Source organism: Rutilus rutilus, assembly GCF_951802725.1.
Source record: "Rutilus rutilus genome assembly, chromosome: 7".
Classification (NCBI taxonomy): domain Eukaryota; kingdom Metazoa; phylum Chordata; class Actinopteri; order Cypriniformes; family Leuciscidae; genus Rutilus; species Rutilus rutilus.
The window spans coordinates 36,333,687-36,351,368 of NC_140221.1; the positions used below are offsets into that span (position 1 = coordinate 36,333,687).

Below are 17,682 nucleotides of genomic sequence, written 5' to 3' on the forward strand. Positions count from 1 at the left end.
AATCTAAATCAATGCTGTTCACTCTCAAGTCCACAGCCAAGTGAAATACAATGTATTTCTAAGTGCATTAGATAATGGGGAAGTGATTTCAAGAGGAGAGAGGTGTTTGCAGGGTGAACCTAAATCCAGTGCAAACTTTTGGTGTGTGTGTGTGTGTGTGTGTGTGTGTGTGTTTTTCCTAATTTTCAACCAATATGCTTCTTGTGGCTTTTATTACCATTGTGTCTTTGCATTAAAAAAAAAGTACTAAATAGATTTTAAAGAGTGTTAATTTGAGTGGATTTTATCTAGTTTCTGAGGTGATGGAGAGAGTAAAATAGCTCTTATGTAATGAAATCCCAGAGCTTTAAGAGTGAGGTTTCCTAATTGAATTTGTCCGGCTGCTCTCTTTGTGTCTGGGTCCATTCATGGAGATTGAAATTTAGAGCTTTGTGTGCACGTGTGTTCTTTTGTGTGTGCGTCTTTGTCAAATCTCCAAATAGAAAGAGTTCTTCTCAGATTAGGAAGTAATTTTAGCTCTCAGAAGAGATTAGGTGAAAGGCAATGAAGTGAAGGGACAGAGAAATAGAAGGACAAAAATAATAAAGAGAATCTCTAGCTACCTAAAACAGATAGATAACCCCGATCAGAGCCTAATAGAATTAGTAGGGAAGGATCAGGCTTTTGTGTGTGCGTTTGTGTATCATCCTTTTTTCCAGCAGGGTGAGTTTAGCAGTAGGTGTAAGACCCTAAGCTTTATTTTAAATGAGAGAAAATAGAAACTGATGGAAAAAACACAGCATGTGTGCAGGTGCTGCAACATCACATAGAGTTTCTGTGATCTTGCACTGTCTCAGAGAAGACAGATGCAAACACTTGTGGATGCTTATTGTGATGCTTTTACAGACCTTTCAGCTAGCTGTAATTCAAGTAGAAGCTTTAAGCCTAAGTATCTTAAAGTAGAATGTGTTGTTTTACAAAGATAAAGAGACCACTGAACAAGCCTGAATGAGAAACGAGGTTTAGTTACACTTCGCTTGAAGCCTATGTGTACAATGCATTCTAAAGATATTTTTTTTTATAAAGGTAAGTTATATAATTAATTATATATTGTATATGTCTTAATTGTAACCACGTCTATAGTGCTATAATGTAGTATTGCCACTTTTAACAAATACCTCTGGCCACAGTTGCCTGTAACAAGTTCTACATTCAATAGCAAATTTTTGAGTTGCTACAAAGTATCCGGAGCTTAAAAAAAGCTTATGTAATTTTTGTTTGTTTTACCATATTTATTTTTGCAGTTTTGTTTCCAAAGCTTGATTTATGTGATTTAGTTTTTTTATTTCTAGAAATAAACCTAAAATAAATATAATAAACTTATATAAGTTTGTAATAAAAGAAAAGAAAAAAGGCCAAGATGAGTAATAGGGTTTCAAGTAACAAAGATTTAGGCTAAATTAAGTTATGATTCAGTAGAGAATCATACTGAATGCTAGATGGGAACTAAATATTGTTTTTTAGTTATTGATGAGCTTATATTTCCCTTGAATAAAAGAAAAGTATTTGCTTGAGTAATTTGAATCATATTTAGAACAATGAATTGAATATCATTTTAACAGATTATGTCATAACTATGATGCATCAGTAAAGCAGTATAATGCACATGATAATGCATACTGTATAACTCAGGAAATTGGAAGCTGATGATGTATTTTAATGCATTATGCTTTTATATATCATACACAAGGCCATACAAATGATTACAAGCTTTAGGACGTTAAAATGCATAAAGAATAGCCTTTTAATTCATTATACATACATGCTACAAGTGAAGTGTTACCAAATAGAGGCTGTACAAGAAACGGGGGTGGGGGGATTTTTAAAAAAGGATCTATTTCTCTCTCAGGAAATGGACACTTTGGAAGACTATCATTAAATATTATAATTACTTCTCTCTTTTTTTTGCTCTCTCTCTCTCTCTCTCTCTCTCTCTCTCTCTCTCTCTCTCTATTTCTTATCTTTCACTTTCAAGATCTCCCTTCCAGCCCTGTGGCTCAGTTCACCTTCCGACCTCTGCCCCCTCCTCCTCCGCCGCCCCATGCGTGCACCTGTGCCCGTCCAGCACCGGCTCCCCTTCCTGAGGTGGTGCAAAGGAGCACGCTGCCCGCCCGATGCCAACCGCTGGAATCTGGGAATAAAGCTGGACAGGATGACAACGGGCAGACGCACAATACCTGGGCACTGAACAGCAACATACCACTAGAGACCAGGTGAAATATGAACACACACACACACTTTTGTTTTTCTATTGTGTCTGGGGACTTTCCATTGAATTCTATTGTTTGATCCTGAGGTAATGATGTTTTCTGTCCATTAACCCTACGCCTAAACAGCAACTTTCGGCATTCTTACATTCTCATTAAGACATGATGGCCCCTTTTTTAACGATCTAAGCGCATGGTCTAAAGTGCAGGGCGCAAGTTCACTTAGGGCGTGTCCGAATCCACTTTTGCTAGTTTAAAGACGGGAAAAATGGTCGCCGCGCCAGGCGCATGGTCTAAAAGGGTTGTCCCTATTCTCTTAATGAGTAATGGGTGTGTTTTGGTATTTACGTGCGTTAAACCAATCAGAGTCTCGTCTCCCATTCCCTTTAAATGCCAGTTGCGCTCGCACCATGGCAGATTCGCTATTTACAATGACGGAATTTGATAGTGGAAAGACCGAAGCCGTCTCCAGAGCGCAAACGGAACTGTTCGTGCATGAGGTAAAAGTGCACAAGCAGATCATCTACGGGACAAGCCGGATTCCACCATATCTTTATGTGCACAATAATAATCTTTTACATTGTAATCCTTTTATTTAAAAAATTTGGCATGTTTGTGTGCTGCTGTGCATCCCTGTGTGTTTAATAAGCAGAGTGTACGCGCGTTGTGGACACGCTCAAAGGCGCACATTACCAACGCGCTCTTTAAATAACAAAAAAATATATATATTGTGCCATTGACTTTAGACCAGATTTCAGTTGGTCAGTGGTGCAGGCTATTTCTGTTGCCTCAAAATAGCAACGTGCCAACAATGCGCCAGAAAACACCTCATTTTCAGATCAGCACATAAATGCATTTGCTATGTGATAAACGTGAAAATGATAATTGCGTCGGACTGAAACTAGCAAAAAACGCTGCATTGCGTCGGGTGTAAGATAGGGCCTTTAGTGTTTTATAAAGCCATTTTCTTTAGTTCGTCATCGGCACCCACATTATAATCAAAATGTGTTCAATTACAAAAACCAAGTTAAACTTTAATTTAATTTTTAATGTAAAAGCTGGGTAGTAGAAAAGAGATAGAAATGACTAAATCATCTTGTCTTCAAGCGAAAGAGAATATGCATGAGTGTTTGTCTGTGAACGACAGATGGAGAGAGATATGATGATGTTGATGATGATGATGATGAAGATGAAGATTGAGGGTTGACCTACTCTTCTGAAAGAGAGAAATGGGAGAGTAAATAAATGATGAAGGATAGACATGTCTGCTTTGAGGGAGGAAATGAAGCTGTCTTCCTGGACTGATTGTCTTACACGCACACAAACCCCATAGATATTGATGAAAATGAAAGCTGCGTGCGCGTGAATACATATGAGCGCATGTATGCCGGCTTTTCTAGATTTCCAGCAAGGTGAATTTGGCAGTAGCGGTCAAACTTATTTTGACTGAATTGCTGATAGCTGTTATGTGCCTGGAGAGATGTTAATTGTTTTATGAAGATTTGCCATATTGGTCAAGCGTGTAGGGTTCTTTGTCATGTGATTAAGTAAAGACACGATTATACAAATCCAGCTATCTTCAAACAATAGCTAATAACAGATTTCAAGTATTTTGAACTATGCTAAGCACTGCAGCACCTTTTCTAAACCCACCACAAGCAGCAGACAGCAATGGAATGTTTATGCTAGCGGCTGTTAGAGGAATGCTGGGTAATTTATCCATTTACATATTTTTCCAGCAGCATCAGTCCTGTTTTTTATCACTTTATTCTCTTTAAAGGAGATTGAAATGTCTGAAAGAAGCCAACAGTAAAAGTTTAGAAATGTAACCTCGCTTGCTTATTGAGTTTAAATGGCCATACACTTTGGCTTGTAACATGACACAGAGTGAATGCCACCCATTCAGATGTTTTCTTTGAGATTTGGGGGTTAAAGAAAAGCAGATTTATCAATTTTCTAGAGTGGTTTGAAAAACCTTGCCAACTGCTGCAAGAAAAGTCCTCAGGTTAAAGGGTTGCTTGAAAGATTCTGGCCAAACCGAGCCGAACAGCCGGTGACATTGGCGTTGTATCGAGAACATGTCATCGTCATGGTGATGTCTATACCTGCTGACATGTTGCTCTCTCCCAAATGAACTTTCTCAATTAAATCTGGATCAATAGACCAACATTAATGCACAGAGGAGAATCTCTCCCATCAGCATATTATTCTGAACACTCGCTGATTCAGTCGCCATTCACTGTATATGTACTGTATATACAGCATGGAATACAGTAAATGATATCATATGAGATTTTAATACAAAGAAGCACCATTTTCATGCAAATGTCTCCCATCATATTTTTACCAAGTGGATTTTTAATGCAACTTCCCTAAACATAGTTGCCCAATTATATATATATATATATATATATATCAACTAGGTTTTTGATGTACTATCTCAATAGGTTTCATATAATATATAATTAAATATTGAATAATTAAAAAATGTAATATATCATATAAAATATTTATTCAAATATCTCGATTTGATCAGTCAAGTTGAAGCTGCTCTTTTCCATAAAATGGTAATGCACGGTGATCACTTGCTGGTCTTTTCTTGCATTTGGCCACTTAGTGACTCAGGTGTTCTATATAAAAAATCTGTGTTATTTCAATCTGATATTGTTTTCTGCATGCATGCCATATTTCACAGTTTTTCAAAAGTGTTTGGTTTAAAAACAATACCCACCTTGACTATGTGAATTGAAGGCTCTGAGATTTTAGTGGGGGAATAGAAGCAGTCAGTGGAATAGAATATTTATTTTGAGACTGTAGGAATCTGATTTGTAAAACTGTGATCTCATGTGTTCACACCTGCTCTTTTCTTTCTCTCTTTTTGTCTTTTTCCTTTGTGTCAATCTTTCTCTTTGTTTTTCTAAGTGTTAATTGTTATTTATTTATTCTACAGTAAATAAAGACAGGATTAGTTCTGCGTGTCTAAGTGTGAAATTAACGTTCTCATTTTTAATGGCTGAGGTAAACTGTAATTTTTCTCTCAGTCTCAAGCCTCATTTTACCATTGCATGCTCATTTAAACGCTCCTTTCAGGGCTTTGTTCGGCATCCCTGTAAGACACTGTAAACAAATAACCAAAACTTGCTTGTGTGTATCTGCTGGGTGCTCTCTCATTGACTCAACTCGCCTTTAGTACTTGGCTTGTATTTGACCCTGAAACAGTATATGCGCTTTTTTCTTGACATTTCGACATTGCATCCTGCTGCTTTTGTCATTAAGTCACTATGGTAGGAAAACATTTTAATTAGGGCTGTCAATTAAATGTATTTTTTTAGTACAATTACTTGTATAAAAGATTTGCTACAAAATATAGTGGACAGATGGACAAACTGGATTTTTCTAAATTATTTGATATGGGGAAAAAAGCAATATATTGACATCTAATGTCGCTTTTTGCAATGTCCATTGAGTGATTCACTTGTCAGCCATAATAATATATTTTGTATTATAATATATCAAACTAATTGTGATTAATGTAATTTGCATATCATGCAATCAATTTGATTAAAATAGTTTATATGTGTCAACCTTAATATTTTTATGTGTTTTTGCAAGTCTCCTTTTGTGTAAATTTTTTGGGCCCATATGTCCCTGGAAATATAGTGAAATCTGAAACGACCTATTTTGTGGGGACCTTTGGGAAGTCACAACAATGAAAGCAACATCATAAATGGACTAAACAGTGCTTCAATAAAAATCTAAAATTACCAAAAGCTGTGTGTAGGGGTTAGGGTTTTGGTTTGGGTGTAGTAATTAGCTTAATTTAAACAACAGATGGGAAGTCTCTACTATAATATAAACAGTGTGAGTGTGTGTGTGTGTGTGTGTGTGTGTGTGTGTACCTGTTTTTCTATCCCGGTGGGGACTTCAACCTGAATGCACACAGACTCATGGGGACTCGTGTCACAGTGGGGACCTAAATAGAGGTCCCCATGGGTACACCATATATTACCATATAAATTCTCAACATAATGTAACAATAGTCATGTTTCCATCAATTTTTTATGCATAAATTTAAAATCTGCATTAAAACATTAGGATGGAAACCCTGCAAATACATAGGTGGAGGTGGAAAAGCTATGGCTAAAACCTAAATGTGACTAAGGTAAATGGAATGGTGACAGAAATCAGCTGATTTAAATGTGAACGCCCTCTCTTAAACATCTGGCTGAATCAGACCTCTATCTGTCTTACTGACCCTCACTCTTGCCATGTTCTGTTAGTATAATATGACATAAACATGTTTTAATAAATGCTGCAACACAGAGAAAGTCACCACATTAGCAGCGCGACAAAAGAAACACTTGTTTTCACTATAGCGGGACAAAAGTAACAAGTGTTACTTTCGTCCCGACAGGAACTCCTGACGTTTAAACCCGATTTACTTTTATACTGAAAAACTCTAACAAGGCAAAACTTCAGGATGTGTTACAGCACTTAATAACATGTAGATTGATCATTACTGTTTGACATGAAACGAAAAACACATCTTGTAATTAGAAAAAAAGTACCGCTTCAGTAATTTACTTATCGAACTCGAAAACTGCTTACTGGACCTAACTGCGGGAAACGATGACGAAATCACGTGATATTTGGCAGCTCCGTCAAGGGTTGCGTACTGAACGTGCTGTCATAGCTTGAAATGCTAATATAGTCAGGGCTCTGAGAAAATCGCTTTGTTACTTTCGTCCCGCGTTACTTTCGCCCCGGTTCTCCCCTACCTGTTTTTCTATCCCGGTGGGGACTTCAACCTGAATGCACACAGACTCATGGGGACTCGTGTCACAGTGGGGACCTAAATAGAGGTCCCCATGGGTACACAAGCTTATAAATCATACAGAATGAGTTTTTTTGGAAATGTAAAAATACAGAAAGTTTTCTGTGATGGGTAGGTTTAGGGGTAGGGTTAGTGTAAGGAGATAGAATATATCGTTTGTACAGTATAAAAACCATTAAGTCTATGGAGAGTCCCCACAAAGATAGTGAACCAGACGTGTGTGTGTGTGTGTGTGTGTGTGTGTTCAGTTTTTCCCTATCATCTTCAATCCATATTGATGTCATCATGCTTTTTTGCCTCATCAGCATATTAACTTGTAAATGTGTTTAGACTGATCTACCTTTCAATGATTTTGGTCCTTTTTATTGATTGACCCTTTGTGCCTTTGGAAGAGTTGCACACGTTTACCCTGTTCCATCACTAGCTGATGTTGCAAAGGGGTCAATTGCTGTTGAGAATCCATGTGTATCTTGGGAATTTGAAGATCTTTCTTCTGTTGCCTTTGGGGCTTTTAACCTAAAAGCTGTTACCAATTTCCCCATGGCTATCTGTCAATCTGTCTGTCATCGTGATGACACGGTTAAACAGCCGTGTATCTGCTCCTATGTTGCACAACTAGCCGCAAGTCATGATAAAAAAAAAAAGGGAACTTTGATTTAAAATGAAAGAATAACTACATAGGGCTTTAAGAAGTCGGGTTGAATTGACACGTCCTGCATTGTGACTGGATATACTTAATCTAAAATTACTTTATGCTACATTGTTTTTCTAATTAAAAGAATTGTTGTGCGTGCTATTTTTTGACTACATATTAATTGAAAAAGACTGCCTAGATTACTTCTTACATTTTCTAAAATGCCTTGTTTTTTACACCAAAAGTGTGAATTTAAAAAAGGTGTGAGTTTTAGTGAATTTTAAAAAAAGCTAAAAGATTATTAAAATGGTGGAAAGAAATTTCAGTGTACACCTAAAATATACAAATATTGCTCTTATACATTCATATAAATGTAAACCTTTAATCTCAGTACTAAAAAAGTTCATGATTATTATAATTTTTATTTATTTGGTAACTGCCCACCATTGTAACATAGTGCAAGGCAACACAATGACTGTGTATCTCTGAGTAAATTGTTTTTAAGTAGGCACCTTTAAATTACTGTAAGAATGGACTCCTCTGTGTAATTAATATCATAATTAATCTAAGGGATGTTATCTATTAATTAAGGCTCATTAATCTCTGGTGCTAAATATCTGTAATTAAATGCACGTGAGAGAAAATGACTCCAATTAGTAACCAAAGCAAGTGAGAGTAATCACACACTCCGATTGCACCTCTCTCTTTTTCTCACACCATCTCTCTGTTGCTCTCTCTGTTTCTCTTTGACTCTGTCTTTCAGGTGTAATTTATTTTTGGATGTATTTTCATGATCAATTTTCGATTCGATTTTCGTTGATTGACGAATCAAATCGAACATAACACAGTGATTCCTTTCCTTTACAGGCACTTCTTGTTCAAGCACGGTTCGGGTTCGTCTGCCATTTTCAACGCAGCCAATCAGAATTACCCTCTGACATCCAGCACGGTGTATTCGCCGCCTCCGAGGCCTCTACCCAGAACCACCCTCTCCAGACCACTCTTCTCATTCAGTAAACCCTATCGCTGCTGTAACTGGAAATGTACGGCTTTGAGCGCCAGCGCAATTACGCTGACTCTCGCTCTACTGCTGACGTACATCATCGGTGAGTGTCTTATCTCTCCACCTCTGCTGTATGCCTCTCTCTCTCTCTCTCTCTCTCTCTCTCTCTCTCTGTCCATGGCTGCTGTCATGCTGGTTGGGGTCATATGGAATTAGCAGAACTCACACTGTGAAAAACTCTATTAGAGAGATGAATATTTATGAACAAGGGATGAGGGAGAACGAGAGATGAAAGAGTAAATATCCCACAAGGCCGTTCAGAGGTTAATGGTGTTAAAGTTTTGTTTAGCCAAGTCACCGCGTGTGTGTGTGTGTGTGTGTGTGTGTGTGTGTGTGAGAGAGAAAGAGAGAGATGTGCTTATGCACCTCATTGTACTGACTTAATTTTCTCTGCTTTCACCCTTTCACAGGCATTTCTCTGGAAAATCTCACTAAAAAAATGATGTGTGTTTTAGAGAAAAACATTAGGGTAAAAGGTTTCATCCATTAACGCTTGAAAGGCTGCAGTTAATAAAGTTTCTGGTCAGAAGTTCACACGGCAGCCTCTTAAACACTAATCATGTGTCTGGGAGTGTTTCTCCCTAATGAAATGAGGACCTGTGCAATTCCCAAACACGTTATAATGATTTCTTGAGAATCTGACATTCATGATGTTCATTTCTACAATTATGTGCAGTGTTTATCTGTTGTGAACACATTCAATTTGGAATTACGGTTTTCCACAGTACAACTCGTTTCTTTATGCAAGAACAGAGATCTTACAGGAGCAAATAGAATTTCAGAAATTAAAACTATTATGATCATTCATTTACATTTAATCATTTAGCAGACGCTTTTATTCAAAGTGACTTACAAATGAGAAGAACAATAGAAGCAATCAGACCAACAAGAGGGCAACAGTATACAAGTGCTGTAATAAGTCTCAGTTAGTCTAGCACAGTACACATAGCAAGGTTTTATTTTTTATTTTTTTATAAAAATAAATAAAATAAGAATAGAATAGAATAGAATAGAACAGAATAGAAAAGGTAAGTGCTAGTATTAATTGGTCAGGTTCTGATGAAAACGATGTGTAAAGACTCAGCTGCTCGGGTTGAGATAGGCAGGTCATTCCACCAGCAGGGATCAGTCCAGGACGCAGGTAAAGGTCAGTGAGAGTGATGTTGTGTCTCTTTGGGATGATGGCACCACGAGGAGCCGTTCACTTGCAGAACTCAAGCTTCTGGAGGGCGCTTAAGTCTGAACTAGCGAGTTTAGGTATATTGGTGCAGAGCCAGTGGTTGACTTGTAGGCAAACATCAGTGCCTTGAATTTGATGCGAGCGGCTATTGGCAGCCAGTGCAAACTGATGAAGAGAGGTGTGACGTGGGCTTTCTTCGGCTCGTTGAAGACCACCCTCGCTGCTGCATTCTGGATCAGTTGGAAAGGCTTGATAGTACATGCCGGAAGGCCCGCTAAGAGAGCAGTGCAATAGTCCAGTCTGGAGAGAACAAGACCTTGGACAAGGAGTTGTGTGGCCTGCTCTGATAGGACGGGTCTAGTCTTGTATAAAGCAAATCTGCAGGACCGGACAGTTGTAGTAATATGGTCTGTGAAGCTTTCATAAAGTAAATGTTAACTGAATAATAATTTGTGCGAATTCATTAAGGGGTTGGTAAGAATTTTTCTCTTATGGAAATCTCTATGTATTTGATCAAAAATACAGCAAAAAAAAATAAAATGATAATATTGTCAAATATTATTACAATTTAAAATAACTGTTTTCTATTTTTAATATATTTAAAAATGCAATTTATTCTTGTGATGGCAAAGGCATTACAGCCATTTACTGTCAATTTTGATCAATTTAATAGAAAAATCGTACTCACATTTACTGTAATCGGTAATGTGTGTGTGTGTGTGTGTGTGTGTGTGTGTGTATATATATATATATATATATAATTTATTTATTTTTAAAGAATGCTGAACACAATTTGTGTCAACGGATGCAGCAGAATTCCTCCAGCAGAGTTTTTTTTTTTTTTTTTTTTGGTTGGTTGGTTGGTTGGTTTTATTTTTTTGTCTATTTTTTGGTTGAATAATGGTAAATGAGTAATTTTACTCACAGATTTTTTTCCCTCATGAAATATTTGTGTGTATAGGAATAATAACTATTCCTTTAATTATGCCAGAGAAAGGGTTTGCTATATGTGTGTGTGTGTGTGTGTGTGTGTGCGTGTGTGTGTGTGTGTGTGTGTGTGCGCACATGTGCATGCTCTGGAGATGTGCCGTTAATGATCATATGGTCGTCTATCACCCTATCATTAGTGGCACCCTGTCTAAACAGATGCAATCCGTCTGCTTTGTCTTTTAACGTTCATTCTTATCCAACAATCTAAATGTGTTCTCAGTTCATTTTCTGTGCAAATGAAGGGAAGCAAAGGGATAAAAGGAATAAAGATAAAGAGGAACATAAAGAACAAATGAATCTGCATTATCTTCACACGTTGAACAAAAACTTTTGTCCCGTTGAGTAAAAGCATCACAGATGAGAAGAAAAGGACCCATAAAACATGGTAACTGGAAATGTGACTGTTGTGTGCCGGTGCTGAAGTGTAATTTAATTGGCCAATAGGCATATCGTAAATATTCTATTTAAAACATCTCATTGTCTTTTAGGGTAGTGTTAGGGTTAGGTTAATGTTAGAATCAGGCCAATGTAATTCTTCAGGAAAACTGTGGATTATCAGTTGGCACACAAATAATTTTCTTCACTGATTGTTTTGTAAAATCTGTGAAATGGAAATGGGGAAAAAATAATGGAAAAAAGATTACCATATCATTCTTCTATTTTGTTTTAAAAAGTGTTGTTATAATTATTATTATTATTTTCAAAGAAAATATAAATTTTTAAAATCTGTTCTCTGTGGTAGTGCTTGTATTTAATCTGGAATATTACTTTAAAAATGGTAGAAATTGTTAATTGGAGCTGAGACTAATGTACTGGTAACTGAAATCATGATCATATTAGGCCAAAAATAATAATAAAATAATATTATTAATTAAAAAAAACACACAGGGTGAGATTTGTGTAATTTTATGGATGATGGACTTTAAAGGAAATGTAATGAAGTTAATCATAAGAGCTTTCTGTTGAATTCTGTTCAGGTATGAGTATATAATTATCATTAGGGAAAGAATAAGGGACAGTATTGGGTTCACAGTTTAGATTAAGGTCAGATGTTTTAATAGAGTGTTTATCTTAAAAGAAGGGTTTTAATTGGTCTGTGTGTTTATTGAATTGAATGAATTTAATGAGGCTGTATCGTCTGGCCTCACCACAATTTTTACTTTAACAAGCACACGTTAGCTACCAGGCTTGCACACACGATGAAGACATTAAGTGGGGTGTGTGTGTGTGTGTATGTGTGTGTGTGTGTGTGTGTGTGTGTGTGTGTGTGTGTGTGTGTGTGTGTGTGTGTGTGTGTGTGTGTGTGTGTGTGTGTGTGTGTGTGTGTGTGTGTGTGTGTGTGTGTGTGTGTGTGTGTGTGTGTGTGTGTGTGTGTGTGTTGTCCTAATTGAGTCAAGGATCCTGCAGGGACAGAGAGAGAGAGGCAATCAATAATTGTTGATGAAAATGTATCAAAGGCACTGAGTGAATCTGTGTGTGTGTTAGAGTGAGAGGGTTTTAGACATTAGACATTATTATACTTATTTTTATTTATTTTTTACATTATGATACGCTGCCCCATAATAACAGTGCAGAGTGGCAAACATTTTATTACATACCAGGTTTTTTTTTTTTTGGGTGTGTGTCAAAGACAGGTTTCTGTAGGTTTGTGTTAAATAGGAGGTGTTTTTGTATGAGTGCAATGACCCAGATAGCAGCTGATAGTATCCAGGGGACTAAGTAAGATGGTTTCAGTGAGATGAACCTTCATCTATCCAAACTAAAAATGTCAGCACAAAAGCTAAAATGTCCAGGCACATCAGCCAGGTTTTAATTATCTTGATTTATGGAGCTACAGTGGCTTCAAAATCTGCCAGAAGATATCAGAAATCAAAGATAATGTTAAAGGAAACTAAATGACCTATTAGACTTTTTTAAATTTGACTTCATTATGTGTTAAAACGTACTATATATATATATATATATATATATATATATATATATATATATATTTTAGCAAAGCCTACATTATACTGTGACAGGACAGACTGAAATGATCAGATCTTGTTGTTGTAATGATTGTTCGGCCTAATACATTCTAAAAAATGCTGGGTTGTTTCAACCCATGTTTGGGTCAAATATTGACAAACCCAACCGTATATTTTTGTAAATATGGGTTTGTCCATATTTGACCCAAATATGGGTTGAAACAACCCAGCATTTTTTAGGGTGTATACTGTACACTGAATGGGCATTTTTTACTAACGTTGGGCAGTTATATGTTAATGCATTTGAGTTTCTGCCATCACATTCAAGCATTTCAGGATGAGCTGAACTGCAATATATGATATTTTTGGACTGGGTCAGAAGATTTGTGTGTTCTAAAAGTTTCTTTATTATTTTATCATAGTACATTAAACTCTTATTTCAAAAGATCAAGGAAAATTTGATCTCTCAAAATAGGATTCCTTTAACTTACTTCACCAAATAAACAATGAAGAAAGTAAAGTGAGCTCTCTCTCTACTGATTCTAGTAAATGGCTCTGTTGAGCTGTGATTGGCTAGAAGAATATACAGGATCCGTGACATCAAAAAATGTGAAAACCACCAGGCTTATGTGACTAAATGATTGGCTTTAGAGATGAACTGGACAACCTTATTCATTCCAGAAAATCTTTTTATTGAATGTGGATTTACTGAATCTAAATCCACTGGTAAATGATGGAGTGATGCAGGGATGAAGTAGATGGAGCGGTGTAGGACATCAGGACAGCTGAAATAGGTGAGGCATTGTGAGGGTGTGGCAAGCGGAGATTGGGTGAAGACCCATTCAACGTTAAACGTGCAAAAGGCCATGGAGCAGGAAGCAGTAGACATATGGGTATGAGCGTGGGCGTAGTTTTCTCTCCAGTGAATCTGGCATCCGCTGCTGTATTATTCATTTTCACTTTATACACACATATACACACATGCTGTTCGTGATGTTTCTTTCTACCTAACACATGCATAACACAGCAGCCATATATGAGATCTATATGCATATACACATACACATTTTTACTAAGGTTGTCAGTCTCGATTGAAAGATTTAATGCAATTCATTGTTTTCATCTTTCACAATAATGTAATGTCTTTTAATCATCTTCCTGTGGCGGATTTTCACAGCAAATATAGATGTAAACAAATAATTAGATTAAGTGACAGCCATAGTGTTTACACACACACACATACACTCACTAATTTAGTTTTTTTTTTTTTGTGTGCAATTTTACTAATTTAAAGTTGTGAAAAGGACTTCATTGCTTCAACAGCAGTTGAAAATGGATGCACATTTATGAATCATAATTTGTCTTTTTATGATCAAAACACTAGATCAATTAAAAAACCCCACTAGATCCCAGAAGACCCCACTCAGCAGAGTGGCTTTCTGCCATTTCCCTTAAAAGGGAAGAAATCAAACAGTTGAATTTAGTGTATCTGTGTGTTTGCATGTTTGTTTCCAGAGGATAAAGACACACCCTAAGGCTAAGCAATAGGGGGTTTCGGCTGATGGATAGGAAGGCGTGTTGTTCAGAGAACACCTATAAACCTTATGCGCCAGAGAAACGCGCGCACAGCCAATTGTAGAATTTTGTCTTTGAACTTCTGTTTATGTGGTAGCTCTGTATATTTTTATGGCCTCGGTGAAGTGGACTTATTTTAGAGTTAAGAAAAGTTATCATGAGCATTGTAATGTGTTAACGGATGTCATAACAAAAGTGAGTAGATCGGGAAGAATTTAAAATGAGCGGCTCATTCGTAAATCCATAAGATCTTACCTTCATGCTATGGAAATACAAACTGGAAGACAGAACACAACGAGCGAGCGCAGTGCTGAAAAGCGGTGGAGCTACATAAGGTCTATACCCTTGCTTTTGTATATTTGGTTGCCTTTGTGAGTGAAATGCCATGATCACATATCGATTGAAATAAACTGCCATTTATAAAGCCTGTACTTAAGACAATTAAACAGGCTGATAGATGAAGCTATTCAGAGTGATAGGATGACTTTTTTAACATGTTAGTCTGCCCCATGAGAGGGGTTTCATCAGATAAAGCTTTATCCCAGCTTCAGTGTTTTTTCTGCTTTGGAATGTTTTCTGCCATTTACTTAGGATGCATACTCTACAGGATATGCATAATATTTAATTGTTCAAAAAGCATGCACAATTAATATTTAATTATGTATGCCCATTTACCCTATTTTTTTTTACATTTAGATGACCATCTAACGCTCACTTCTTCAGGTTCATCTTTAAAATCACTAATAATTGAATAACATTGTTAAATTTAATCTTTACCAAATCTTTAAATATCCATTTTTCAAACTGCACATTATAATGTTGTGATGCCTAAATTCACTTGGAACATGACTGATTTTTGTTTTTAGTGTTTTTTATTTATTTAATTAACTGATCATAGAATTTTACGGTTGGCCTTTCATATAAAGTTATCAGAGGTAACATGAAAATAATTATCGGCTTTCTTTTTATGCTTTTCATCTATCTTCTATCATCAAAACCTAAAAAATATTGAATCGCATAGCTCAGAACATTTGGTCTGGATGAATTAGATGAGAAATGCTTTTCATTGCAGACTTTGAGATCTTGACAAATCTGAAGCCCAAGCGAGACGTTGTGGAGATCTCTAGAGGAGATCTCTAGAGGAGACACGTATGAGATTACTAGGGTACTTTTTTACTTTCTCTCAGAAGAAAGATCTCTGTCTCTCTCTCTCTTTCATTTTGCTTTCCATTTAATCTAATTGCTGTCTAGGAGAAACAATTGAGATTTGCATTTATTCATTTAACAGACACTTTTATCCAAAGCAATTCGCAAAAGAGGAATTCTTAAACCTTCTTAAACCATTTTAGTGGTACAGTAATTGAAAAGTGGCACAATAAAAAGTTCCAAAAAAAGCTATTACAGAAATATAGGTTAGAGGGTAGAGAATGGAGAGAATTTTCCATTAACAGTTGTGAGTTGTCTTTACTTGTTTTTCAAAGGTAGAGAGGGATTCACCTTTTCTGATGCAGTCAGATAGAGAAGATCATTCCACCATCAACGGACAATGAATGTGAAGGTTTGAGAGAGTTATTTTGCTCCTCTTTGTGCTGGTACCATGACTGCAGGTTTCTGGAGGGAACATTGATTTATAGTAGTGAGTGGAGGTAAGGGTGCAGATCCGCCGAATGTTCTGTACGCAAGCATCAGTGCCTTGAACTTGATGCGGGCAGCAACTGACAGCTAGTGGAGTGAGACAAAGAGAGACATAACATGCGCTCTCTTGGGTTCGTTAAAAACCACCGCCGCATTCTAGATCATTTGCAGAGGTTTGATTGTAGCTGAAAAGCGCATTACAGGAGTCCAGTCCAGAGCTTTGGCAAGGAGTTCGGAGATATAAATTCTTTCTTTATTTTAGTTTTTAGTTTTACTAAAGGCTGAAGTGTGTATATCCTGCATTACTAAACGAAATGGCTCAAAAATATTTTATTAGTAATTTATTGATTCTGTACATCACCATAAAAAAATGACATCATCTTTTGCTGCACCTTTTGACAAGCATCTCATCACCATTTCACATATTTTTCTCCTTTTATCTGCCAGCTCCTGCACATTGTGTGTAGACATAAATGTGTCTCTGCATTCTCAGATTAATTGTACTTCATTTGCATTCGTCAGTTTGCAGTCAGCTTTTATCAGCAGCAGTCACTTGTCATTTAGCCGGCTCCTTTGAACCAGGGTGATGTACAGTGTGCACAAACAATCCTGCTGAAGAATCACACAGTTTAGGATCTCTCGTGTGCTTTGGTTTACCCACCCTGGGTTTAGACGTTTGTGTTTCCGGCTAAGATAAAAAAACAAAGAGTTGAATTTGTGTGTATGCGTGAGGTGCCTGCGTGATTCCTTGTAACAGCGGAAACAACTTAAAATATTCTTTCATACAACAGAATCATAAGACGTCATAAGACATAATTCGAAACTGTAAAGGTTTACTTTTATTTAATTTGTATATGGGTAAACAATTTGTATATGTATTTGGGTACACTCACAATAAAAACAAAACGTTGTGATTTTGAAAAAAGAAGAAGAAAACAAACGGTGCACTTTCTGTTGTCTCAGTTTCCTTCCTGTGAACTTGTTTGTGGAGCGCATCGTTTTGTTATTCTTTTAATTGTTTAAGTGAAATTTATTTAGCGTATAGGCTTATTTATTCCATATATATAAATATAGAGATCGACCGATAGTGGATTTTACCGATACCGATATTTAGGTCGATAACCGATTATTCAACCAATATATTTTAAAATGGATACTGGATTAAAAACAAACATAACACTCCAAGTAAAACAGTGCTGAACTGAAATGTGCTAAATGAAATAAATATATACATATGAATATATTAAAATGCGAAGTTCTACAGAACAAACTCTACAGAAAATAATTTAAACATAAAAATATTACTGGTCAAAAATGTGTTTCTTTAGCTATAACTTAGAAACATATGTAAATTTCATAGGTAACACTTTGCAAGTCCCATTTAACAAGGATGTAATAGTTAGCTTTCATGAACTATATACATTATGCAATATACAATATATGTTTTTACTGATAAAAAAGAACTGAAATCGAATGCGTTTCTGATTTGTTTATGTTTCTGTTGGCTGCGTGAACATATCAATGTTGAGAAAGCAATCACGTCACTAGCTTTAAATAT

At 36.4% G+C, this 17,682-nt stretch overlaps 1 protein-coding gene across 1 annotated transcript in view; it reads left to right on the forward strand.

Moving 5' to 3' along the window:
• Positions 1–17,682, forward strand: part of tenm1 (teneurin transmembrane protein 1) — a 157,985-nt gene that overhangs the window by 64,557 nt on the left and 75,746 nt on the right. The window contains exons 4-5 of the mRNA XM_084414207.1: positions 2,015–2,252; positions 8,582–8,820. Coding sequence (XP_084270333.1) covers positions 2,015–2,252; positions 8,582–8,820 — 477 coding nt within the window. The remainder of the gene's footprint in view (positions 1–2,014; positions 2,253–8,581; positions 8,821–17,682) is intronic.